Raw genomic sequence first — 23,880 nt, 5'->3', positions numbered from 1 at the left:
CATTGGCGACGGTTTTAAAGATACCATCCAGGGTCTGCCAAGTGGCAAGTGGCGCTATGGGTCAAATCCAATAGTATATATAGAACGTTCATGCTAATCGGGTAGCTCCGTTGGCAGGCTCCAGTTATTAATCCTTTAAACGAAACGGGTTTCCTATTCGAAGGAGAATGCCGAACTACTTCTCTTGGTGTATTCTGGTGGTATTGGTCGCCACCAGTCGCATTTGATGCCAAGACCAGAAGAGAGCTAAATGGGGAAATGAAGTAAAATTACGCATAAAATTAATCAGAAATAGCCAAAGAAACAAAAATTACCGAGGCCTCAGCCTTGGGACCCAAGATTCTCCAATACTCCAATACGGCCTGGGGCTCTAAAATTGATATGGGGTTTGTCTCATCCGCTTTTATTTTTATCTTGAGCTTCAATGCGCCTAGCCTTTTAGCACTTAGCACTTTAGAACTGCGCACTGGTGTTATGTGATCATTTCTTTCTCACTTCCACATTTGATTCCTCCTTCGTTTACAATCCTCATCCCTCATCCCTCATACCTCGTCCTTCGTTCACTCGTTCGCTCGTTTGCTTATTCCGCCTGTCGTTATCTTTTTTTCTTTTAGACGTACTGCCACATTCAACGCCTCCTGTTAGGAATTTGTGTCGTGACCTCCACAAAATACCCACACTCCACTGCTCCATGGCAATTGAGAGCTGCACAACTCCATCTCTTTCATAGAGTGCTTGTCATCTCATCCCAGCGGGGAGATCCGCACTGCCTGAGGCGCGCGACGATCACTCGACAGCTCCGCGCAGTCAGTACTAGCCATGAAGTGGTCACTCGCCAGCGGGCTGGTCTCACTTCTTGTGACGACTGTCACAGCTTGGCCCTACGACGAGGCCTACCTCGATTATAACCTCAATACCAATAAGACGGCCACCAACCCGGCAGATTACTGGGGAACATGGCCTGGCCATGAGGGGAAATACAACCCCTCCCCAGACAACTGGCGATTCCCGTTCTACTCTTTCTTCTTGGATCGCTTCGTGAACGGTGATCCCACCAATGACAATGCAAACGGTACCACATTTGAACATGATGTTGACCAGCGCATTCGCCATGGTGGTGATGTGGCTGGCCTTGTTGATTCACTGGATTATCTCCAAGGAATGGGAATCAAGGTTTGTTCTCATTTGTGATCTTCTAGTGACAAGGAAACATGCTCACAATATCCAGGGTATCTATATTGTAGGAACCTCCTTGCTGAACCAGCCGTGGACTTCGGACGGATATGGAGTTTTGGATACAACCATTCTCGACGCGCACTTTGGTACTCTTCAGGTTTGGCGAGACGCCATCACCGAAATTCACAAGCGCGGGATGTATGTCTTGTTCGACAATACCATTGCGACGTAAGTTTTGTCCCTGTATGCGGAAATGAGAAAGCAGAGTTAACGAACTGTATCCAGAATGGGTGACTTGATCGGATTCGAAGGCCATCTCAACACATCAACGCCATTCTCGGAGAAAGAATACCATACACAATACAAGACTGAACGGCAGTACAAAGACTTCACTATTGGAGCTGGTGACTACAACGCGACCTGTGATTACCCTCGATTCTGGTTCGAAGACGGATTCCCCGTGAATGAATCTGAGACCTCGGCCTTGGTTGGATGTTACAACAGTGACTTCGACCAGTATGGTGATATTGAGGCTTTCGGTGTGTGGCCTGATTGGAAGCGACAGCTGGCTAAGTTCGCCTCCGTTCAGGATCGTCTCCGCGAATGGAACCCGAGTGTGCGTGAAAGATTGATCCGGCACTCCTGCATGATCATCCAGTCTCTGGATATTGATGGTTTCCGTTATGATAAGGGCACACAGGCCACTGTGGATGCCCTGGGAGACATGTCCGCTGCCTACCGAGAATGCGCGCGGGCGGTCGGAAAGGAAAACTTCTTTATCACTGGCGAAATTACAGGTGGAAATGACTTCGGTTCTATTTACCTCGGAAGGGGTAGACAGCGTAACCAGTGGCCTGATACCTCAGCCGCCACAATGAAGTTGACAAATGAGTCTTCTGCCCAGTACTTCTTGCGGGAAGCGGGACATGAGGCCATCGACAGTGCGGCCTTCCACTACACGACATATCGTGCCTTGACTCGATTCCTCGGCATGGACGGCCAACTTTCGGCTGGTTATGATGCGCCCGATGACTGGGTTGAGGGCTGGGACTATATGTTGAGGTCAAATGATCTGATCAATGCTAACACCGGCAAGTTCGACCCTCGACACATGTTTGGCTCGATGAATCAAGATGTCTTCCGCTGGCCATCGATTGCCAATGGTACGCACCGAGGGTTACTCGGTACTTTCGTGACAACCTTGTTGCTTCCCGGAATCCCACTGCTTACTTGGGGAGAAGAGCAGAACTTCTATATCCTTGATGCCACCGCGGAGAACTACATTTATGGGCGACAGCCCATGTCGCCTGCAACTGCATGGATGGCCCATGGTTGCTTCCACCTACAGTCATCCCAGTACTACAAGTGGCCTGTTTCGGCTGCTAAAAATGGCTGTAAGGACGTCACAGTTTCGTACGACCACCGCGACCCTTCGCACCCTCTGCGAAATGTCATTAAGCAGATGTACCACTTGCGCGAACAGTACCCAGTTCTCAACGACGGTTATTCCCTTGGAAATTTGTCAAAGAGAACAGAGTATGTTTACTACCCTGGTTCCAACGGTACTGCCACCGAGACCGGAATGTGGTCCGTTTACCGGGATGTCAACACCCAGGTGCAAGATCTGGGTTCTAATGCCAAGAACCAGCCCGTCTGGCTTGTTTACCAAAACTTGAATGACACGAAGACATACAAGTTCGACTGCAATTCTGATAATTCGAGCAAGGCACTGACCGCTCCATTTGCGTCTGGCATCACCGTCAAGAACCTTTTCCACCCGTACGATGAGATCAAACTGGTGGATGGAGCGCGTAAGCTCGGCTTCAATGGGTCCAAGGAGTTGAATGGCTGTGCGGAAAGCCTGACGATGAAGGCATACGAGTTCCGCGCATACGTTCCTAAAGCTCAATACAAATCACCTCGGCCCATGATCACCAAATTCACCCCGGGCCATGATTACCCACTGCGTTCTACCGTGGCGCCCAATCTTCCCGAGAGTGTGGCGATTGAGTTTTACTTCTCGGAAGAGATGAGCTGTGACTCGGTGACCGATTCAATCACCTTCACTTCATCCACAGAGAGTGGGAAGGTTCCAGCGCTAAATTCCAACTCTATCAAATGCACAACCATTCCTGCCATGATTCAAACAAATTGGACTGCTGAGATCCCAAGTGTTTGGAAGTGGACAGCAAACCTCACTGGGGTGTACAACGGAGTTCATAAATTGACTCTCACCAACGTAACAAACACCGACAAAAGCGATTCTACCCACGCTGTTGATCACTTCCTCTTCCGTATCGGCCAGATCGATAATCCTATGGTATTCAACACCGCCAACTATTCGAGCAGTCTACTCCACAAGAAAGAAAACGGCGATCTTTTCCTCCAGCATCATGCTGCTGGTGCGGACAAATACCGTTATTCTACCAATTGGGCATCGTCATTCTCGGACTGGATAGATTACAAAGGTGGAAATGATACCATTGCGAAGCTCCCCTGGTCGGGAACCAAGAGCCAGGAGTGGGAGGGTGAGCATGTACGTGTCGAGTACTGGAGTCGTTTGACCGGAAGCAGCGACTACGTGCAGCAAGGTGATGCAGACTGGGATCACCCAGTCTCACGACGGTTCCCCCATGCCTTCTTCAACGGACCTTACAATCAGTATGGATTCGACGCAGGCCTTGACAACAGAATTAGGCTTGACAAGAAAACTGGAGTCTGGTCCTACCATTTCACGTCCGAATGGCCCGCAGTCGGGCAGCTCAACATGTGGGGAATTAACCCAGACGGAAAGCCTGATCAAACCTGGGTTCTGGGCGACCTTGACAATGATACAATCTTGGACCGAAGCCCGCCGTCCGCTCTGAGCGCAACCTTGATCAACATCACCCTTGCGCCGGCTAAAGGCTACCTCTCCCACAAGCTCTACTTCGACGACGGAACTCTCCGTTTCTGGCTCGACCCGGTTGGGCCTCAGTCAACACAGATTACCATGTTCGTGTTGTTCTGGATCATACCATTCATCACTGCCATTGGATGTGTGTACATCTTCATGAAGTCTTTCTACAAGGTCAAATTCAACCAGGTCGGTGTGAGTGAGAAGCAAAACATTCCCCTCGCAATTTGGAACAAGGTGAAGGGCGCTGGTCGAAGGGATCCAGCCTCAAATCCACTCATGCGCTTGGCCAACAAATCCGGCTTCATGCAGAGTACCTCTGCTCTAGGCGGAGCTCTTGCCTCGGGAAAGCGACGCATGGTTCTAATTGCCACCATGGAGTACGACATTGAGGATTGGGCTATCAAAATCAAGATTGGTGGTCTCGGTGTCATGGCCCAACTGATGGGTAAGACCCTAGGTCACCAAGACTTGATCTGGGTCGTTCCTTGCGTTGGAGGTGTCGACTACCCTATCGACCAGCAGGCAGAGCCTATGACTGTCACAATTCTTGGAAGCCCCTACCAGGTTGAAGTCCAGTACCACGTCTTGAATAACATCACCTACGTCCTACTTGATGCCCCAGTGTTCCGTCAACAGTCGAAGACCGAACCTTACCCTCCTCGTATGGATGATCTTGACAGTGCTGTGTACTATTCAGCATGGAACCAGTGTGTTGCGGAAGCCATCAAGCGATTCCCAATTGACACCTACCATATTAACGATTACCACGGTTCGCTCGCACCTCTTTACTTGCTACCAAGAACCATCCCCGCTTGTCTTTCCTTGCACAATGCCGAGTTCCAGGGTCTTTGGCCTATGCGAACCCTTAAGGAAAAAGAGGAAGTTTGCTCGGTTTTCAACCTTGACGAAGAAGTCGCTCGTCGTTACGTGCAATTCGGTGAAGTGTTCAACTTGCTCCACGCTGGTGCAAGTTATCTCCGTGTTCACCAGCAAGGTTTCGGTGCCGTCGGTGTCTCTAAGAAGTACGGTAAACGGTCCTACGCTCGTTATCCTATTTTCTGGGGTTTGCACAAGGTCGGCAATCTGCCTAACCCCGATCCATCTGATGTCGGTGAGTGGACAAAGGAGCCTACTAAAGAGGCAGATATCACCGTGGATCCAACATATGAGGCTGGCCGTGGTGAGCTTAAGAGACAGGCCCAGGAATGGGCAGGACTCGACCAAAACCCTGATGCCGATCTTCTTGTCTTCGTCGGTCGCTGGTCTATGCAAAAGGGTGTTGATCTTATTGCGGACGCAATGCCTGCTGTCATCGAAGCTCGGCCCAATGTACAGTTGATCTGTATTGGTCCCGTTATCGATCTTTACGGTAAATTCGCTGCCCTCAAGCTTGACCACATGATGAAAGTCTATCCCGGACGAGTCTTCTCCAAGCCTGAATTCACTGCACTTCCGCCTTTCATCTTCTCTGGTGCTGAGTTCGCCTTGATCCCATCTCGTGACGAGCCCTTCGGTCTGGTTGCCGTCGAGTTTGGTCGAAAGGGCGCATTGGGTATTGGAGCTCGTGTTGGTGGTCTTGGTCAAATGCCTGGTTGGTGGTACAATGTGGAATCAATCTCGACATCTCATCTCCTTATGCAATTCAAGCTTGCAATTGAGGCTGCCCTCAATTCGAAGACATCCGTCCGTGCGATGATGCGTGCCAGATCCGCGAAACAGCGTTTCCCTGTTGCCCAGTGGGTTGAGGATCTTGAGATCCTCCAATCTACTGCCATCGCGGTTCACAACAAAGTGAAGACAAATAACACCAGCATTCGACCCGGCACTTCTTCTGGATTTGGCAGTCTCAGTTCAGCAATGAACTCCATGACTCACCTCGGTAATGGGCTGCCTTCACCTGGCATGAACTCTCCATTCGCGCATTCCAGGGAAAGCAGCTACTCCTTCAATCAAATGAACAACATGACCCCGCAAAAGAAGATCAGCTACAGCCCAGATCCAAGCATGGACGACACGGAGAAGCCGAAGTCGGGACTGAGTCGTTCTCTCTCCTTAGGTGTCCGCTCAGGCCCCGGTCATGCTGGACGCCGCAGAAGAGCAGAAGGAGGAGAGGCTATCGCAGAACACGATGAAAATGGAGCTACTGATCTCGAAGGCGATGATAGTAGCGACGACGAAGCTACCCGCCACTTTGGCGACGACGAATACACTCTTACCCCAGCCCAAGTTGAGGCAGGACGACGAGCCCAGGCCGCTCAAAGGGACCGTGCCCAAAACTTGCCTTCTCCCTTGGCTTCTCCAACAAGAGAAGTCAGTCAAGAGTCTTTGCATCCCAGGTTCATGGTTCCGTTGGAAAGCCCGGGAAGTCCGGGAACACCACCGAACGCAGACAGCCTTCTTCTTCCTCCTCAGCCATTTGCCCAGTCCAACCGTCTCAGCAGCGCATCCGTTCTCTCTTTGGACTCCGTTGTCGGCAATAAGACAGATTTCAAGCTACAGAAGGTTGATCCTTTCTTCACGGACAGCACTGGCGAGTACTACAAGACCTTTGACAAGAGATTGGATGCCCTGAACGGATCCAACTCCGAGTCTCAACTTTGTATCGAAGAGTTCTTGATTAAGAGTGAGCAGCAGTGGTTCGACAGATTCCGCAATGCCAGACTGGGTCGCAGCAAATCTCCCACGCCATCGATCCGCCATTCATCAAGAAACACCGACACCCCCGACAATATGTTCTACAATGATGATCTCGTCTCCAACGTGAATAGTAACGAAGATGTTCTCCAGGATGATGAGTTCCTTCTCGGAAAAGACTATGTCCCTCCCACTGGACTCAAGAAATGGATGCAGATCAAAATTGGAGATTGGCCGGTCTACTCCATTTTCCTCGCTCTTGGCCAGATTATCGCCGCAAACTCCTACCAGATCACTCTGCTCACAGGTGAAGTTGGTCAGACTGCGGAGAAGTTGTATGGAATTGCTACAACATATGCCATTGCATCCATGTGCTGGTGGCTCGTGTACCGGTACTTCAAGTCTGTCGTCTGTCTTTCTACTCCTTGGTTCCTCTACGGTCTTGCGTTCCTCTTGATTGGATCTGCCCATTGGCAAAGTGATTCCTTCAGCCGGGGATGGATCCAGAATGTCGGCACCGGTTTCTACGCCGCAGCCTCCGCCAGTGGATCCATCTTCTTCGCTTCCAACTTCGGTGATGAAGGAGGTGCTCCAGTTGAAACCTGGATTTTCCGTGCCTGTCTTATCCAAGGTATCCAGCAGGTCTACGTTATTGCCCTCTGGTACTGGGGTTCCACCATGACCAAGGCTTCTTCAGAGGGTCTCTTGAGCCCCGAGAGTGGCATTGCCAATAGCTGGAAAATGAGGTAAATACCCCTCCACACTTATCATCTCCTGACTCATTTACTGACTTTATTCCAGTGCGATCTGTTACCCCATCGCCGTTTTCCTGTGTATTGTCGGTGCTCTGTTGGCTACGGGTCTTCCCAACTACTACCGCCAGAAGCCAGGCAAGGTTCCGTCCTTCTACAAGTCCCTTTTCCGCAGAAAGATCGTCGCCTGGAACTTCGTCGCAGTCATCCTGCAGAACTTCTTCCTCAGTGCGCCATACGGTCGCAACTGGAGCTGTAAGTTCAACCATCTCATCCCAAATCTCGCATACAGACCAATACTAACAATCCCCGTCTAGTCCTATGGACTTCCCAGCACACCCACCCATGGCAGATCGTCCTCCTCTGCGTCGTCTTCTTCGGCTTCGTCTGGTGCATCTTCCTCTTTATCGTCAGCAAGTTCTCCAAGAAGCACAGTTGGTTCCTTCCCGTCTTCGCCTGTGGCCTGGGCGCACCCCGCTTCATCCAAATCTGGTGGGCCATCTCCGGCATCGGGTACTACCTACCCTGGGCCGGAGGCTACACTTCCGGTGCGCTCGTCTCTCGCAGTCTCTGGCTGTGGCTGGGCGTGTTGGATTCCATCCAAGGTCTTGGATTCGGTATCATCCTTCTGCAGACTCTTACTCGAGTCCACATGTGTTTCGCCCTCATTGCATCTCAGGTGCTGGGTTCCATTGCGACTATCTGCGCCCGCGCCTTCGGCCCCAATAATGTGGGCCCCGGTCCGATTTCTCCTGACATGACTCAGGGCGCCCATTCCTTGGCTAATGCCTGGTTCTGGGTGGCTTTGTTCTGTCAGCTGTTGATTTGGTATGTTGATCTTTGCTTGTTTCGTTCATTGGAATTATTTCTAACATTTATTTACAGTGCTGGATTCTTGCTGTTCTTCCGTAAGGAACAACTCGCCAAACCTTAAGCTCCCTTCCTTTTTGGAGCATTTTTGTTTTTTGTCATAAAACGGCTACGGCCATCACGACGAACATGAATGATCAAATTAATCTCTTCTGCATATCTGAAGCATGTTGTCTCTGTGATCTATTTTCCTTTTCATTTCATGTATCCTAATGTTAATAATATCATCATCCTGAGTATTTGCTCGGTTGAAATATATCAAGTCCTTGTAGTAGTGATATATAGTAGAATCGTATGCAAAGGTTTATCAATGCTACTCTTTCTTTACCTCGAGCAGTCTCATAAACTTCTCTCACAGCCGAACATCATCCAGGACCGAAAGTCCTTGTTTTGTATCATCTATGATAGATCTAAGGGGGCCGGAATGGTGGATAACTGAAATGTTTGTGGTACAGGATCTCCGATATTGGGACTGTGGAATCAGATTGAATAATATATGAGGCATGGCATACGAGACACAGGTAAATCAGCAAGGTTCTGGATCACGGTAGTGGAGGTTGCGTTCTATAGTGGCTTGCATATCCCAGGCTAGGACTTCCTGTATTCGATCCTACGGGACAGGCTTCATGTAGTCAATTATCTGCCTATCTTATATCAACTGCCCGGGTTATTACTCCAAAGGTGGTGATCATCAGCATGGTATGAGTACTCAAGGAGGAGGAGAGCCCATATTTATTTCGCTAACAATTGCAGTTTTCGTTAGAGGCCGCTATTTGGCCAGAACAATTGGGCCTGTATGCACGGAATATCACCACTCCAGGCCTTTCACCTGAATATCCCGTTGTGCACTGTGACATTAAAGGGGAGATTTGTCAATTGACGACCGGGGAAGGCGGTTCGTCCTTTCCAAATACCAAGACTATTTAGTTGCCTGGCTAATAAGATTTCAGAAATCAACGCCGCCTCAACTATCATGGCATTTGCACTATCGAGGCATTTTGACCTCTCATACACCTATTTCCTGATCGCTGGTATTGCTGGGGTAAACCCGTTCCATGCTACAACCGGCTCTGTCACCTTTGCTCGTTATGCTGTTCAAGTAGGCCTTCAGTACGAGATTGATATCAGAGAGCTGCCTTCCAACTATTCCACAGGATACATTCCACAGCATTCAACGGTGCCAGAAACTTATCCTGGGACAGTATACGGCACAGAGGTTTTCGAGCTCAATGCTGCACTTCGAGACCGGGCTATTGCTCTAGCAAAGAAAGCGACCCTGAATGATACGATCAAAGCGGCGGCCTACCGCACGAAGTACGATTACAGCCCAGCAAATCAACCACCCGCAGTTGTGGCCTGCGACACCGCCACATCGGATGTTTACTTTTCGGGTAACTTGCTTTCCGAGAGCTTTGGAAACTACACTGCCGTCCTTACCAACGGGACAGGCGTGTATTGCAGCAGTCAACAAGAAGATAATGCAACACTCGAGTCACTGCTGCGGGCCGACTCTGCTGGTTTGGTAGACTTTTCAAGGATCATCATCATGCGTTCTGGTTCGGACTTTGATAGGCCACCCCCAAGCGAGACGGCGGCTTATCACCTGCTGGAGGCCAGCCAGAGTGGCACCACGCCAGCGCTCGAAAATCTCTATCTTGCTGGTGTGCAGATCATAAATGACGTGAAGGGAAACTGGACGGACTACAAATATGGTATCAAGCCAGATAATTATGTGGGAGATATTCTAAATTCCTCAGGCTCGACGACAGTTATGGACTTTGGGTAAGTACTTGTTCTTGGCTCGATTGCTAGATATACTAACGTGATAGACCGGAATCAAGTGATTAGCCACCCAAGTGAATTGTTGAATGGGCGACTTTGAGATGATTTGTGTGGTATCTAGGTGGCTAGAAGAGATATATTACTAAATAGGGCTCAGCTCATACACATCAAGGAAATCCAGGTCCCATCCTTCGTTAAAACCCACACGAGCTTGCTCGCTTGACCGCGAAGTGCTCTTGGAATTTGAATAGCAATACCCTACTATTGCAGCAGGGCGGGGACAAGATTCCTACTGGAGAGAGCCTCTTCATTATGTTCTCAACTAGTGTTAAGAAAGGGAAAGGGAAGAGTCTTCGACAGTTACCTTTTAGGAGCATGGCGATGATGTGATTTTGAACCGACTTGGTTTAGAACCGAGGTTAGGTTAATGAGAACACACCTGGCGATACGTTCTCATCATTGAAAAGCATGCTCCAGTCCATATCCGTCAACAGTTCATCCGCCCAACCGAACAAATGAGACCCTCCATCAATCACCGATGGCGTACGTTCAGTACCCTCAGCACCTTGAGAGATGGCTTGGAATAATACAGTCACGATATCCGGGGCGCGGTCAGAAGCCCGCATCCATGGTCTCATTTCCGCGAAGATCTCAAGCGCTTTGTTTAAGCTCGAGTGCCAGGACATGAGGTTGTCAGAACCAAGTGCTCCGACGTTGGAGGATGCAGCCATGGCGATGGAAAGGAGTGGAACCATGCAAGCTTGGAACAGATACCAAGCAGAATTCCAGACTTGCGTTCGATTAGCAACCCAGTGAAGCGCAATCGCGTCGATAGCCTCTGCGGCGATAGCCCGGCACAGGTCGGCCATCTGCTGTTCTGCTTGCCCGGTGCTGTGCCTGTCGGAGTCTCCATACGCCTTGTATAAAAGAAAGCATCGAGATAGCATTAGGCGTACGTTGTGGTATCTGTTTCGTAGGAACTCGCGCGCTACGGTGATACGAGGCGGGGAATTCATGGTCTCTTTGAGGATAGGAGATAGTGTACTATACCACTCCTGAAGTTCGTGATCAAGACTTTGGGCTTCGGATATGTCGATCCTGGTTGATTGTGCGAAGCGATGCTGGAGACGGTTGCTGATGTGACAGAACTGGGTGCTAGCTCTCAAAGAGGCTGCAAAATGATCATCAGGATAAAGAGCAGTGGGCAATAATGTGTTCATGGTGCTACTATCCCAGCGTCCACACGTCGGGCGACCCAGGGTCATACTGGCCCAAGTGTCAAGGCAGTACAGACTCCACCAAGTACGCCGTCTACTTTCGAGCCGGACAGCGTGGCGTTGGCCAATATCCGGATCCTGGTGATCGACACGAGTTGGAGACTCTCGGTGCAACCCTAATGCTATGGCTAAACGTTGGGCGGCACCGAGGATCGCATATGCCATATTGGGAGAGTTTCGATAATGGAGATAGTACCCGCCCAGCAGACACAGAGCCTGCAAAGTCTCCAAGTTACCAGATCCAAGTGAGTCCAAGTCAAGGTAGGACCGAGCCCGATCGTAATAGTATATGTGAGCAGTGTCACTCCCTGACGCAATAGACCCTACCGTGAGCACCATGTTGTAAAGACCCAACCACGCGGGAGTTTGTCGATCGCCAGCAGCGAAGGTTGCCCTGAAATATTCCTCATGCAAGAAAGGTGTAATGGCATGAATATTCTCAAAGTAAAACCCAATATAACGTTGTTCTCGCAGGGAATCAGATGGCACGGGAAGACCGAGATGCGGATTCAAAGCAGACGGCCGGTTGACTTCTTGTTGGACCTCGGGCCAAGTCTTGGACTGTTCCACAATCCGGTCCTTCGCGGCAGGGCAAAGCCGAAATAATGCCCGGAGAACAGCACTTACAGAGCATATGCCAAGATACGAGCGGCGATGTCGGTCGCTCGCCAAACTGATTGCATTTATATCATCGCTAGCCGCCATCATGGCAGGGTTTTGCGCCGACTCGTCCCAGCACCTTTCCTCTCCCGATTCCCCCCTATCGGAATCCTCTGGTGAGTCATGAGAATCTTCAAGATGGCTGGAAATAATGGGTGATATGGCGACAGGGGGCGCGTCACTATACAGCTGTGAGGGTCCGTCTTCCGTTGAGTCGTGCGACAGGAGGAGGATGAGCTCCGATCGGTCCTTTTCGACCAATTCCTCTAGAGGACAATTAGGAAAGAGTAGTCGGAGAACTCCAGCCTGGCGATGCAGGGTTTCTGTGGCTTTCTCAAAGGCGCTATACAAAGCGAAGTGCATATATTAGCGACACGATTTACTGAATCCAGGCCCTTTGGAGGGGTTGAATTCACTCACCTCCTGCTGGCTGCCTGACGTCTAGTTCGTTGTCTATAGGCGCAGGCTTCGGAAATCTGATAGTACTGGCAACTCGTACAAGGATTTCCCCCGTCGCATTTCACTTTTCGGCGCGTGCATTCTGAACATGACTTGTTCACTTTGCGTGGTGGTTGGAGCCTCGGTGTCGCAGGTTCTCCAGGGTGTCGGATTTCAAACGTGTGGAACATGATGGAACAGGCGATCCCATTCTGTCACAGTTGTCATGATCTTCGCTCACAAGAGACGAGCATTAGGGCGATGCGGAGAAGACGCCAAGGTTTGAAGACCGTAAATATTGGGGGCAGTGGTTTTTCCGGGGGCCGATCCGCGGGATTGATCTACAAGTGTGCCTCCTGCGGTTTTAACTACCCTACCACTTTAAAAGAATTTTTGGTTAATTCAATAACTTATATATATCTAAAATGTATGGAAGTCTCCTTTGGTACAATCGTGAGTACGATCACCTGGATTTGGGGATGATAAATTTTGGAAGAAAGTCCTAGCTTGAGATATATATACAGATCGCCAATAGTCATACCCCAGTCCTTCCAGCCACAATAATTCGCTTCCTGGCCTTCGCAGCTTTAACACTAACCTTTCGCGGGTTCTTTGCCTCAAATATGACATCCAGCTCCTCGAGCGTGAATCCCTTGGTCTCGACAAAAAAGAAGTACATAAAGGTCATCTCAAAAGTATCCCAAAATGCAAAGAACACGTAGAACCAGTACCCAATCTAGAGAATAGATTAGCAGTGTAAAGGACATAAGCGTCTGAGGATTTTACTTACACTTGATAGCGCAATGGGTCCAACGAAGGTATTGAGAAACCCAGCGGCTCCGGCTGTCAACTTGAAGGTACCCATGCCCTTGGCTCGCATTTTGTTACTCACGACTTCAGCGGGGTAGATAGGTTGCATTGGGGTATAACCACAAGCAAATGTTGCACCGAAAAGGAAGATGAAGACAATACTGACGGTCGATGCGGTCGTGTTGCCATACTCAGTGTAGCCGGCGGAACAAGCTGCCACGATGGACAAACATATTGCCATACCCGCTGTGCTGGTAATGAGCATCTTGCGACGTCCTACTACATCATGTAGACGGGAACCGATGATGGAAGACACCCAACCAACGACAGCATACACGATATTGAGAATCAATTTCATGTTGGTGTCTGTGATGCCAATGCCGCTGAGCATGATAGGCAGGTAATAGGATACGATGCTAGAGATATCGTCAGTTACCCAAATTGCTAGTACCTAGCACATCTGACGTACTTGTTTCCGCTGAATTGGCCAAACCAAGAGAAAGCAATGTTAAGCATGAGTCTATAACGGCTCGAACGAGACTCAACAAGCACCCGGAGATCGAACAGGTCTTTCCAGGTAGCTTGATGGTCGACATCAACAGTTGCGAGGATTTCTCCCATCTGGAGTGAAACGAGCGGGTGGTCAGCATCGCCATTTGTGTGATAGGTAGCGATAATAGCTTTCGCCTCGTCGTGTCGATCCTTCGACATGAGCCTTTAGCACGGGTGGGGTTAGCATTGGTACACGGTTTCAGCAAATGAGATAAACCCAGCGAGCCAACAATGGAACATCGACTTACCATCGCGGGGACTCGGGGTAGAATTTGATAACTAGACACACAAGCCCTGGACACACTATCTGAAGCCAAAGGGGGATCCGCCAATCCAAGTTACCCTGGTCGGCAAGGTATTTGTGGCATGCATATACAGCCGATGTTGAAAACACAGAGCCCACATTATAAAACGTGTTATACATTCCTGCAATGGTTCCCCGATACGCTGGTGGAGCAAGTTCGACCAGATAAAGGGGAGCAGCAGTATGTGCACATGTTGCGAAGAAGGACAGAATAAATCTTCCTGCGATAAAAGTTGGGAGATTTGACGCAAAGGCTGTCACAATGGTGCCGATGCAGACACCCAGGCAGCCGAAGAAGATGTGCCATGTTCGTCCATACCAGTCGGCCATCCAGATGAATAGCGCACCGCACATTTGACCAACCTAATAAAAGAAATTAGTATAGCGCGTGATGAATGAGTCGGTAATTGTTTTACCTGGAAGATAGCAAAGACAATGCCAGTACTGGCGTTGCCATTCTCTGGCAAGCCAAAGTAACCAATGTAGTTTGGAAGCGCGTTGATAGATCCCATCAACGAACTGTCAAATCCTATACGGTGTTAGGAAGCCAAAGCCCTATCTAGCAATCCGGCCTAGTGGACTCACCATTCATAGTTGAACATAGGAACACAACGGCTGATAGGATATACAGCTTAATATAGCCTGGACCTCGCGGATTTGGTTTGTGCGTCGCCATGATGGTCGCGTAATTTTCAATGACCTCCTCCATATTTTCTACCTCTTTCAGGGTGGCGTCTTCCATTGTCTTGCTCATGATGGAGATAAGAGACCTCGCCCTGGATCAGGCCAAAATTGTGAAAAGTTTTCAAAAAGAACTGTGAGAACAATAAATGAGAATTGATCCCTAGTTGACACGGAGCTCCAAGGAAACCGCGATGATAATGCTCGAGATGCTTTTTGCAAGAATGCAGGCTGTCAATGGGCTTTTATAAAAAGACCCTTGCCTGGAAGATATGCATATCCATTAGACTTTCATACAATCCCCACGGGGAGTCATGGGGCCCCGGTTTTTCCTCAAAAACTAGACCGAATTCGTCGCACGGATATTTAAATCTTCGTTTTTGCCCTGGAAATATCGGCCCCCACAAGACTAAGCGAAGACCTCAATGAGAAAAACAAGATAAAAAGTGTCCGGGGTTAGACAATTTGTGCGGTTGGAGTGGGGGTAACATTAATTGTGGATTGAGATCCTGATTAGGACAAAACGTTGGGAGGTAAATGCGTTACGGTCTTAAGCAAACTTTCTTCACTGGCTAAACTATCGTGTAGCCCTGATTAATTCTAGGATATGGTACATTGGACGAAGTTTGATAGGAAGCAGTAGTTATAATTCAGTCTATAATTTGGCCATTAAGCTATTTTCCACTGCATCTAAGCCGGAGGGCCCGTCATAAAGCAGAGCATTCAAGATAGAAGTGTTAACCTATCGATTTTACAATCAGTTGTTGGCCCTTTTCAATTGCGATGCTGGAACTTACATGATATGGCCGAAGATCGCTCACATCGCTGACACCGACGAGTCTCATAGCTGTCGCGGTCTCGTCTGCGAGAACTATGATTAAATATTAGCATGATAAACACGATACCTAATAGATGGAAGAGCACGAACTCTGTAGGGATCTGTGAACACCTTCCTCTCCACCCACGGCTAGGCCATAGAGTGCAGCTCGGCCAAGCCCAACGCCCTTTGCACCCAAAGCCAGCGCCTTGACGACATCGGTACCCCTCTTGATGCCGCCATCAATAAGGACTTCTACCTGATCAAAGACTTGCGGGCAAAATTTTCTGATTTCCAACAGAACTTGCAGGGGGGTATTGGCCGTGTCCAATGCCCTTCCACCGTGGTTGGAGATAACGATGCCTTTAACAGCCGGGAACATAGTTGCCGCGTACGCGTCTTCATGCGTCTGGATACCCTTGAGGACAATCGGAAGGTCGGTATGAGCGGAGAGCCATGTCAAAGTTTTGCACCAGGTGAGAGCTGACTCCGTGCCCCAGACTTGCGAAACCCCTCCTCCGGCAACTTCGTCCGCCTTGTAACGCTCATCGGCCTCGCGTTTCCCCGGAAATGGAGCATCAAGTGTCAGGACAATGAATTTGATTTGTGGGATGGCCTTTATCTGAGCCAAGGTCCGTTCAGTGGCCTTGATATCTTTGAGAACATAAAGCTGCCAGGCAAATACCGCATTAGGACCTGCACGCACGATATCTGCCACGGATACGGATGCATTCTTGCTTATGATCTGGAGGGCATTAAACTTGGAACAAGCGGCAGCAATACCCATCTCGCCTGATGGGTGTGCCAACTTTGCCATGGCCGCCGGCGAAATGAATATTGGCAGCCCGACTGTGTTTCCTAGGATAGTTGTAGACAGCGAGCATTCTGTGCAATCAACGAAAACCCTCGGTCGAAGGAGAACAGACTTGAATATGGCTCCATTTGCGAGTTTTGTAATCTCGTCATCGGTACCGGACGTGTAGTATGCAAGTGCTTTGGGGCTGAGACGTTTTAAAGCTAGACTTTCCATCTCCGCGATACTCAAGATCGTACCCATTGGAAGAGCGGGAATATGCTCGGGCTGCCGGTCATCCCTGAGATCCTGGGATCCCGGCTCCAATTGACCTAATAATTGATCCGAAGTCAAATACTCATCAAGCATCTCAGCCGGATGGACATCTTGAAAAGCACGGGTCGCATCGGTGCCAGCATGTTGGAGAAGGATTGCCTTTCCCCCGGGATGGCTGTTCAAGAAGCTGCTAACCTGGAGTTGTGAGCCGAAGTTGCATTCATAGGGTGATGCACTGAGAGCCTACATCGTAGACACTACCGTGGATTGCGATCCAGCAATCACCTTCAACCCGATGGGTTTGTACTGATCTGGTCAACAACCTGCCCAAATATATGTACGCAAGACTTACTATCCGACAACGATAACGTAATTTCAGACATAATTGTTTTGTTATTTTGTATTAGCATTGGGGGGAGACACTGCTTTCTATGTCCTTTTCTTACTCTTTCGTGACATTGGGGAGAATTCGTGAAGATCTGTCCGCTCTTCCCCACATTCCGTGCTCTCCGTGCTCTACGGGGTTTGAAATTCCCGTGCCATTTCTGGACTGCGGGAATAAAGACATTGGCATTGGTTTACACCCGACAGCGCTGGAGCACCTAGTCGAACTCCCATTTTCCGAAAGGGGTCCGCACCTTGAAATTGACCGAAGTTTCAAAATGCCGTACCTTTCTCAGTTGATCTCGACATCAGGGATAAAATGGCCGACCCTCTAACGTGGTTCGCTGAATTCAGACCTCATCAAGCAAAGCTCATATTTCTTGACATCATGCAAAAGTCTACGCGAGAGTTGAAGACCGGTTGGTCTATGAAGCAGGCGGGTGATAATACTAATGAGTGTTGGATTCCCGTGGAAAAGGTTCCCAGCCAAGTCCACATTGATCTCATTGCAAACAAAAAGTAAGCACTGGTCACTGGGCAATACGTCAATGCTTTCTAATGCTAATGGACTTCTAGAATACCCGATCCATTCTTGGATGCGAATGAACTTGCGGTACAATGGATCGCAGAGAAGGACTGGGTTTACCGCACCAAGTTCACAGTCCCGTCTTCCGAAGGTACCACAACGGACTTGGTATTCCTCGGGTTAGATACATTTGCTACTGTGACTCTCAATGGAACCACAATCTTGGAGTCGGAGAACATGCACACTTCACATAGGGTGAATATCTCCAAACTTCTTCGGTCAAGCCAAGAGAATGAGCTCCAGATTGTGTTTCAATCTGCACTCCTCCATGGGCGAGAGCTGGTCGATCAGCATCCAGAGCACGTCTTCCACGTCCGCCAGACTGAAGCAAGTCGCATCCCTGTACGTAAAGCGCAGTACAACTGGGGCTGGGACTGGGGTCCTATCTTGATGACTGCGGGACCTTGGCGCCCGGTTGTACTTGACCAGTACACTGCCAGGATCGATGATGTATGGACACAATACGAGATATCAGCAGACAACAAAACTTGCTCTGGAACCCTATACGCGCGAGTGGGGGCGGGTGCACAGGAGGGCGACACTGCCCTTTTGTCGCTCTTTAACGCGGACGAAGCGGTCTTCGAACAGAAGTGCCAAATTGGAACTGATGGGTTGGTAAAGGCCGCTCTGCACCTTGCTTCTCCCTCTCTGTGGTACCCCCACGGTTATGGTTCGCAGTTCCGCTACCGACTGTCCGCTTGCCTCATTCGCGGGGATACCAGACTAGACGAGCAGACCAAATTCGTCGGGTTCCGGCGGTGTCAACTAGTGCAAGAAAAAGACGAGTTCGGCAAGTCTTTCTACTTCCGCATCAACGGTGTTGATATCTTTGCTGGTGGGTCGTGCTGGATCCCCGCCGACAGTTATCTTGCCCAAGTATCCAAGGATCGCTATCTCGACTGGATGAAACTCATGGTGGAGTCCAATCAAATAATGATTCGCGTATGGGGCGGTGGTATCTATGAGGACGATGCCTTCATGGAAGCATGCGATATGTTGGGCGTCTTGGTCTGGCATGACTTTGCCTTCGTCTGCGCCAGCTACCCAGTTTACCCATCCTTCCTTCAATCCGTTGAGGATGAAGTACGACAAAACATTAGGAGGCTGAGATCTCACCCATCTTTGGTAATCTGGGCAGGAAACAACGAGGACTATCAGGTCCAGGAGAGATATATGCTTGAGTATAATCAGGACGACACCGACCCGGAGTCTTGGCGACAGTCGACCTTTCCGGCGAGGTATATATATGAGCATTTGCTGCCAAAATGGGTGCAGGAAGAGGACCCGTCCACCATCTATCACCCTGGAAGCCCTTGGGGCGATGGCAAACACACAACTGACCCAGCTGTGGGCGATATTCATCAATGGAATAGTGAGTCCTCTCACAGCGTTCGATTTTACGATAACATTCTAACAAAACCTAGTCTGGCACGGCCAAATGAGCAGATATCAAGATTCTGCGGAGCTTGGCGGGCGTTTCGTGAGCGAGTTCGGAATGGAAGCCTACCCTCACCTCGAGTCCCTTCGCCGCGTCATCACCGACCCACAACAACAGCACCCTGGCTCAATGATGATGGACTTTAGAAACAAAGCTGGTGATCATGAGCGCCGCTTGATGACCTATGTTTCCGAAAACTTCATTGTACCATTCGATCTCGCATCCTTCGCCCATATCACTCAGGTCCTGCAAGCCGAAACGATGCGCTATGCATACAAAGCCTGGAGGCGGAGTTGGGGAAAACCGGGAGCTCGACGATGTGGTGGTGTGCTCGTGTGGCAGCTGAACGATTGTTGGCCAACTATGTCTTGGGCAATTGTCGATTACTATTTGGTTAAGAAGCCAGCGTTCTACGCCATATCTCGAGCTTTGAGGCCACTTGATGTGGGTATCTCTCGTAGCTGCCCTGTGTGGACTTCAGGTCATGCCGATCCAATCTCTACCAACTCATGCGAGTTCGATCTGTGGATTGCGAGTAGCCGTCAAGAGGCTGCTGACGTTCAGGTCAAAGTCAGATTTATTTCCATAAGGTCGGGTAAGCTGGTTAGTGACACTATCGATATCACGACACTAGCAAACCCCAATTCCACAACAGAGGTTCTCGAAAAGCAACGCGTGGAAGTTTCCATGACTTCCGAGAGCGCGGACTACAAGAGTCTCGACCCGTTTATCATCCATGCAGAGTTATATGTTGAGGGACTGGTTGAGGCCACTGACACTGCTTGGCCTCAGCCCTTGAAGTATCTGGACTTTTCGAACCGGAATGTCAGGGTTGAAGCCCCGCTGTCCCAAGACGAGATAACCGTCTCGGCGGACCTTCCAGTCAAAGGTTTTGTGTTTGAGGAGAGGGAAGGCTTGAAGCTGAGCGACAATGGATTTGATCTTATACCTGGAGAGAAGAAAATAATTACTTTGAGTGGAAAAGGTGCAGCGACCACGCAACTATCATGGAAATATGTCGGTGCAAAGCCACTCCAGCTGGGAAGAAGTCCGAAACTATGAGGAATGTCGCAGGTTCACATTGGGTATTTGTGGTCTGTTTCACCTTTTTTTGGACCCTCATTTTCGTAATTATAACATAGCTCACTAGATTATCTCTATGGGGTCCAATGCCAATTTTATTTCCATCGAGTCAACAAAAGGTCTTCACCGCATGCCCAGGTTCAACTTGTATAATCCGGGTATATGACCGGAAACAGCTAATAATAATTACAGAGGTATAGAGCTGACGCAGCCCTAGAAGGGGGGGGGGTGATGACTAATGAAATCTCAGATTTGAGCCGATCTTTCCCGGGCCGTGGCCGGGCCCCTTCGGCTTCTTCCAAGGTTGTCCATGTCCAGCGTACGGACGAACCACTAGTATGTACTGCAAGAGTCCACCAAATGTTGACTACGCTAGATTTGGCATTCCCTCCGCCTATTTATACTGATCTCGGGACCTCCAGGGCTCCATAGATCGTACCGTCGATGAGTCATGATAGATTGCAGCAAATCTACAATAAACCATCTTTTCCCAGCTGACGAGAAGGAAACCCCAAATTGTTTTTACAACCCATTTTAGCCCTGACAATGTCCTCCCAACGGTGGCTTCCGCGACTTTCCTTCTTGCAATCACTCCGCCAGTCTCAATATACTTTGCCTGTGCGCCCGGAGTTTCTGGCTTCATCTTCCTTCCAGTTTGTTAATCCTCGCCATCATGTAACAGCCACAGATAATGTCACTCAGGTGTTTCCAGAGTCTGTGGTTGCGGGGCTAAGCGACGAGGAAGCATTGGCGTTATTCACCCGTGGGTTCTTTGGCGGGTTCGTCTTTGGGTTCGAGAGGTCTATCCTACGAATAGGTGGCTGGAATTTACTGCCAGCGCGGTATACGGGTGAGCAACTTTCTAGGAGATAATCCCTACATTCATCTTGAAAAACCTTCATAGATTTGGGGACAAAGGTGTTGTGGACATAGTGCTCAAAGGTTTCATCTGCTGAAATCATCATTATAGGTTTCCAAGGAGATCCCCATGCATCCCAGATCTGGAATCCTTCCAAGCTTCCTCAACGTCACCTTCTCCCCGTCGGCAGCTCCCTTTTCGGGTCATTTAAAGTGATGGACAAGCAAATAGCACCGGAATCATCGGACCAGCGGGCCAGTTACGTGGATTATGGGTTTGGCTCGGACGAGTTCACTTTTGCAGGCTGCCACCGTTTCCAAATCACTCGATCGCCACGCATAGGCGCCGAGCCCTTGGTGCAGTTCGAGCTACAGCATTTCCGTTGTAATCCTCAAAAAAACGAACCATCAGTGGCGGAATACATCGCCAGGTTTCATTATGCCTATGCGAAGGCGCTGTTTGCGAATGCAATCCAGTGCATTCTGCTGCGGTAGCCCCCACCGCAAAAGAGATGACAGGCATGAGTCGCTCGGTCTGGAGTTCTGTATATATATACCATCGCCCCTCCTGTAAAAAATAATATCTAGTGCAGTTTTAACTTCTGTAAAATAGTACCCAGCGAGAGAAGAGTTATTGAGAGATGAGATCACGCTAATTTACCCCGACCCTTTGAAGATATGCCCCTCTAGGTGCTCAAATAATGTCCGTTATATCGTATTAAGCCTAATAAATCAGAGACTTTGCGACAGGTTGTTGCGGTGCCTATGGATATATTCGCTTTATGCGTGCAAAAGCAGCGCACCTCGGGGTACCTGTTGTGAGAGCTATGATGTTTGTTGATTCGTTCGCTTGTTCGCTACGTGTTATTAGTGTCTTTCGGCCTATCAATAAATATTTACTAACCTCTATAATCATCTTCATATCTAGTACACTATTGTAGCTGGTAGATATTTGTTTCGATCATTCAAAACGTGTAGACGTGTCTGGCCGGGACGCCTGAGAATATGTTGTGAATATTTTAACGAAGGGAGAAATCTATGAATTCCCGGTTGCTTCTGCCAGTTTACCAACTGACCATAGCAACTTTACACTACATCGTTGTATCACTGTGCGTACATAATTCCAGCAAGGGGGGATGTAACCCTCGTCTCATTCGTTCCCTACAAATCTGTATAGCGGCCTTACGCCCTTATACACCGCTATGCACATTCGCTGTTACACATAGGAGGGTGCCTTGTTCGTTCGAACTTGCGGTAGGATAAACTGTTAACGCGGAGGCACTATATCAACACTGTCACCCTGAAGGAGGAATCTGGGGAAGCATTATCTCCTCATTTCTTGCAAATCAACCACTCAAAACAAGTTTTCTGTTCACCTGTCTTGTGATCTAAGTTCATTATCCCCTGTCAACAACCAAAGTCATGGCTACTCTCGCTCTCACTGGCAAGGTTGCCATGATAACCGGTGGCTCTAAGGGCATTGGCAAAGCGACAGCTCTTCGTCTTGCGCGTGATGGTGCCAAGGTGGTTATCCAGCACCTCTCCGATGACAAAGGCGCCCAGGAGGTGGTGGACGAAATCGGAGAGCTGAGCGCCTTGGCCGTCAAAGGCAATGCGGGCAGCGTGGCTGACAGTGAAGAGCTGATCCGTCGTACAGTGGAAAGGTTCGGTCGAATTGACATTGTCATTGCCAACGCCGGTTCTTTACCCATCCGAGACCTTGCGAGCACCTCAGAGCAAGACTTTAACGACTGTATGGATGTAAATGTAAAGGGGCCATACTTTTTGATCCAGGTACGAGCTTAGAACGACACAGATCGCGGGAGATAAAGGAAGGATGCCTGCTAATAGTCAATGTAGAAAGCAGTCCCTCACCTCCACCCGGGAGCCCGAGTCGTCCTAATTTCCTCCGCCCTCTGTCACGTCTCCACAGTTAGCCCTTTATACCTTCTTTATTTGATCACAAAGGGTGCTATCGAGCAGATGATTCGCGTTCTGGCTAAGGACCTGGGCCCAAAGGAAATCACCGTCAACGCAATCGCTCCAGGTCCTACTGACACCGAGCTGGTCACACCAGGCAACTTAGAGCCTGCACTGAACGCCATCAAAGGTCTGGTGCCCAACGGACCCTTGGGTACACCCGAGGAGATGGCGGAGACCATGGCATATTTCAGCTCCTCGGCGAGTGCCTGGGTCTCAGGACAGATTCTACGTGTGAATGGCGCCATGGCATAGTCGAGCGTCCCAAATAAAAGGCAGAGATAAGGGGATAAAGTTGTACTGTAAGGAAGGAAGTCTCCTGTTGAGCCGCTCGCCTGTATAGGTAGGCAACTATCTGAGATCTATGCCTTTTGTTCATAATGCGTCATTTGATGGTTTCCCGAGTGATCTAAGAGTATTGACTAGAAAGCACAAACCTAAATTCTACGAAAACACGGTTTTTCAAGATCCATAGTCTACATGGGAAATCAAATTCAGAGACAGGTGAAATTAGTTAGCGCGGGCGTTTGATTTGTTGGGCTTGGTGTTCTTGCCTAGGTGACACGTCAATGGACGATATCCAGCCTTATTGTATATTGGAAAACAGCATCCCTGGATCTCTTTTAGGTTCCTTTGGTAATATGAGGCCTTAGTACCTTAGGACGATATATCTAACACCTAACCCCGCGCGGTGGAAATTGCGCAAGCACCGCACATGCACGTTACAGACACGTGGACCCAGGCAATAGCCTAGCGCTCAACCCTCATCGACAGTCCATCGTTCGACTCTTACGGTCGCAGAGCAATGCAACCGAACATAACAGAGAATG

At 49.3% G+C, this 23,880-nt stretch overlaps 8 protein-coding genes across 8 annotated transcripts; 5 read left to right on the top strand and 3 right to left on the bottom strand.

Moving 5' to 3' along the window:
- Positions 1–605: 605 nt before the first annotated feature.
- On the top strand, positions 606–8,577 carry N7455_007200 (uncharacterized protein). The gene is made up of 6 exons (XM_040957706.2): positions 606–1,173; positions 1,229–1,404; positions 1,462–7,455; positions 7,511–7,716; positions 7,779–8,289; positions 8,347–8,577. The coding sequence occupies exons 1-6, from the start codon at positions 820–822 to the stop codon at positions 8,393–8,395; spliced, it is 7,290 nt and encodes a 2,429-aa protein (XP_040811845.2). The 5' UTR covers positions 606–819; the 3' UTR covers positions 8,396–8,577.
- A 257-nt stretch (positions 8,578–8,834) lies between these two features.
- On the top strand, positions 8,835–10,179 carry N7455_007199 (purine-nucleoside phosphorylase; the record flags this gene model as incomplete). Its single annotated transcript, XM_040957759.2, has 5 exons — positions 8,835–8,852; positions 8,902–9,030; positions 9,085–9,226; positions 9,282–10,113; positions 10,161–10,179. The coding sequence occupies 5 exons, from the start codon at positions 8,835–8,837 to the stop codon at positions 10,177–10,179; spliced, it is 1,140 nt and encodes a 379-aa protein (XP_040811767.2).
- A 353-nt stretch (positions 10,180–10,532) lies between these two features.
- On the bottom strand, positions 10,533–12,679 carry N7455_007198 (Zn(II)2Cys6 transcription factor; the record flags this gene model as incomplete). The annotated part of the gene is made up of 2 exons (XM_040957816.2): positions 10,533–12,393; positions 12,471–12,679. The coding sequence occupies 2 exons, from the start codon at positions 12,677–12,679 to the stop codon at positions 10,533–10,535; spliced, it is 2,070 nt and encodes a 689-aa protein (XP_040811789.2).
- Positions 12,680–13,023: 344 nt separating this feature from the next.
- Positions 13,024–14,908, bottom strand: N7455_007197 (sugar porter family MFS transporter; the record flags this gene model as incomplete). The annotated part of the gene is made up of 6 exons (XM_040957691.2): positions 13,024–13,224; positions 13,279–13,714; positions 13,768–14,013; positions 14,099–14,517; positions 14,571–14,683; positions 14,740–14,908. 6 exons carry the CDS (start codon positions 14,906–14,908, stop codon positions 13,024–13,026), a joined length of 1,584 nt encoding a protein of 527 aa, XP_040811800.2.
- Positions 14,909–15,490: 582 nt separating this feature from the next.
- N7455_007196 (FMN-dependent alpha-hydroxy acid dehydrogenase family protein) lies at positions 15,491–17,104 on the bottom strand (the record flags this gene model as incomplete). The annotated part of the gene is made up of 5 exons (XM_040957761.2): positions 15,491–15,577; positions 15,633–15,706; positions 15,764–16,916; positions 16,969–17,027; positions 17,074–17,104. 5 exons carry the CDS (start codon positions 17,102–17,104, stop codon positions 15,491–15,493), a joined length of 1,404 nt encoding a protein of 467 aa, XP_040811741.2.
- Positions 17,105–17,493: 389 nt separating this feature from the next.
- Positions 17,494–20,191, top strand: N7455_007195 (beta-mannosidase; the record flags this gene model as incomplete). Its single annotated transcript, XM_040957688.2, has 3 exons — positions 17,494–17,624; positions 17,682–19,063; positions 19,116–20,191. 3 exons carry the CDS (start codon positions 17,494–17,496, stop codon positions 20,189–20,191), a joined length of 2,589 nt encoding a protein of 862 aa, XP_040811833.2.
- Positions 20,192–20,758: 567 nt separating this feature from the next.
- Positions 20,759–21,565, top strand: N7455_007194 (uncharacterized protein; the record flags this gene model as incomplete). Its single annotated transcript, XM_040957724.2, has 2 exons — positions 20,759–21,062; positions 21,183–21,565. The coding sequence occupies 2 exons, from the start codon at positions 20,759–20,761 to the stop codon at positions 21,563–21,565; spliced, it is 687 nt and encodes a 228-aa protein (XP_040811807.2).
- A 927-nt stretch (positions 21,566–22,492) lies between these two features.
- On the top strand, positions 22,493–23,305 carry N7455_007193 (uncharacterized protein; the record flags this gene model as incomplete). The annotated part of the gene is made up of 2 exons (XM_040957817.2): positions 22,493–22,864; positions 22,931–23,305. The coding sequence occupies 2 exons, from the start codon at positions 22,493–22,495 to the stop codon at positions 23,303–23,305; spliced, it is 747 nt and encodes a 248-aa protein (XP_040811725.2).
- Between the last annotated feature and the right edge of the window lie 575 nt (positions 23,306–23,880).

The sequence above is a fragment of the Penicillium solitum genome (genome assembly GCF_028829755.1).
Source record: "Penicillium solitum strain IBT 25940 chromosome Unknown utg000004l_segment0_segment0, whole genome shotgun sequence".
Classification (NCBI taxonomy): domain Eukaryota; kingdom Fungi; phylum Ascomycota; class Eurotiomycetes; order Eurotiales; family Aspergillaceae; genus Penicillium; species Penicillium solitum.
The sequence above is the reverse complement of the archived record's forward strand: the minus strand, read 5'-3'. Positions and strand labels throughout refer to the sequence as shown.

Bases quoted from the DNA above. Each gene is read 5' to 3' on its own strand.
- N7455_007200 (XM_040957706.2), top strand. From the start codon at position 820: ATGAAGTGGTCACTCGCCAGCGGGCTGGTCTCACTTCTTGTGACGACT. The intron at 7,456-7,510 runs GTAAATACCCCT...ACTTTATTCCAG, and splicing joins GCCAATAGCTGGAAAATGAG to TGCGATCTGTTACCCCATCG. The intron at 7,717-7,778 runs GTAAGTTCAACC...ATCCCCGTCTAG, and splicing joins ATACGGTCGCAACTGGAGCT to TCCTATGGACTTCCCAGCAC.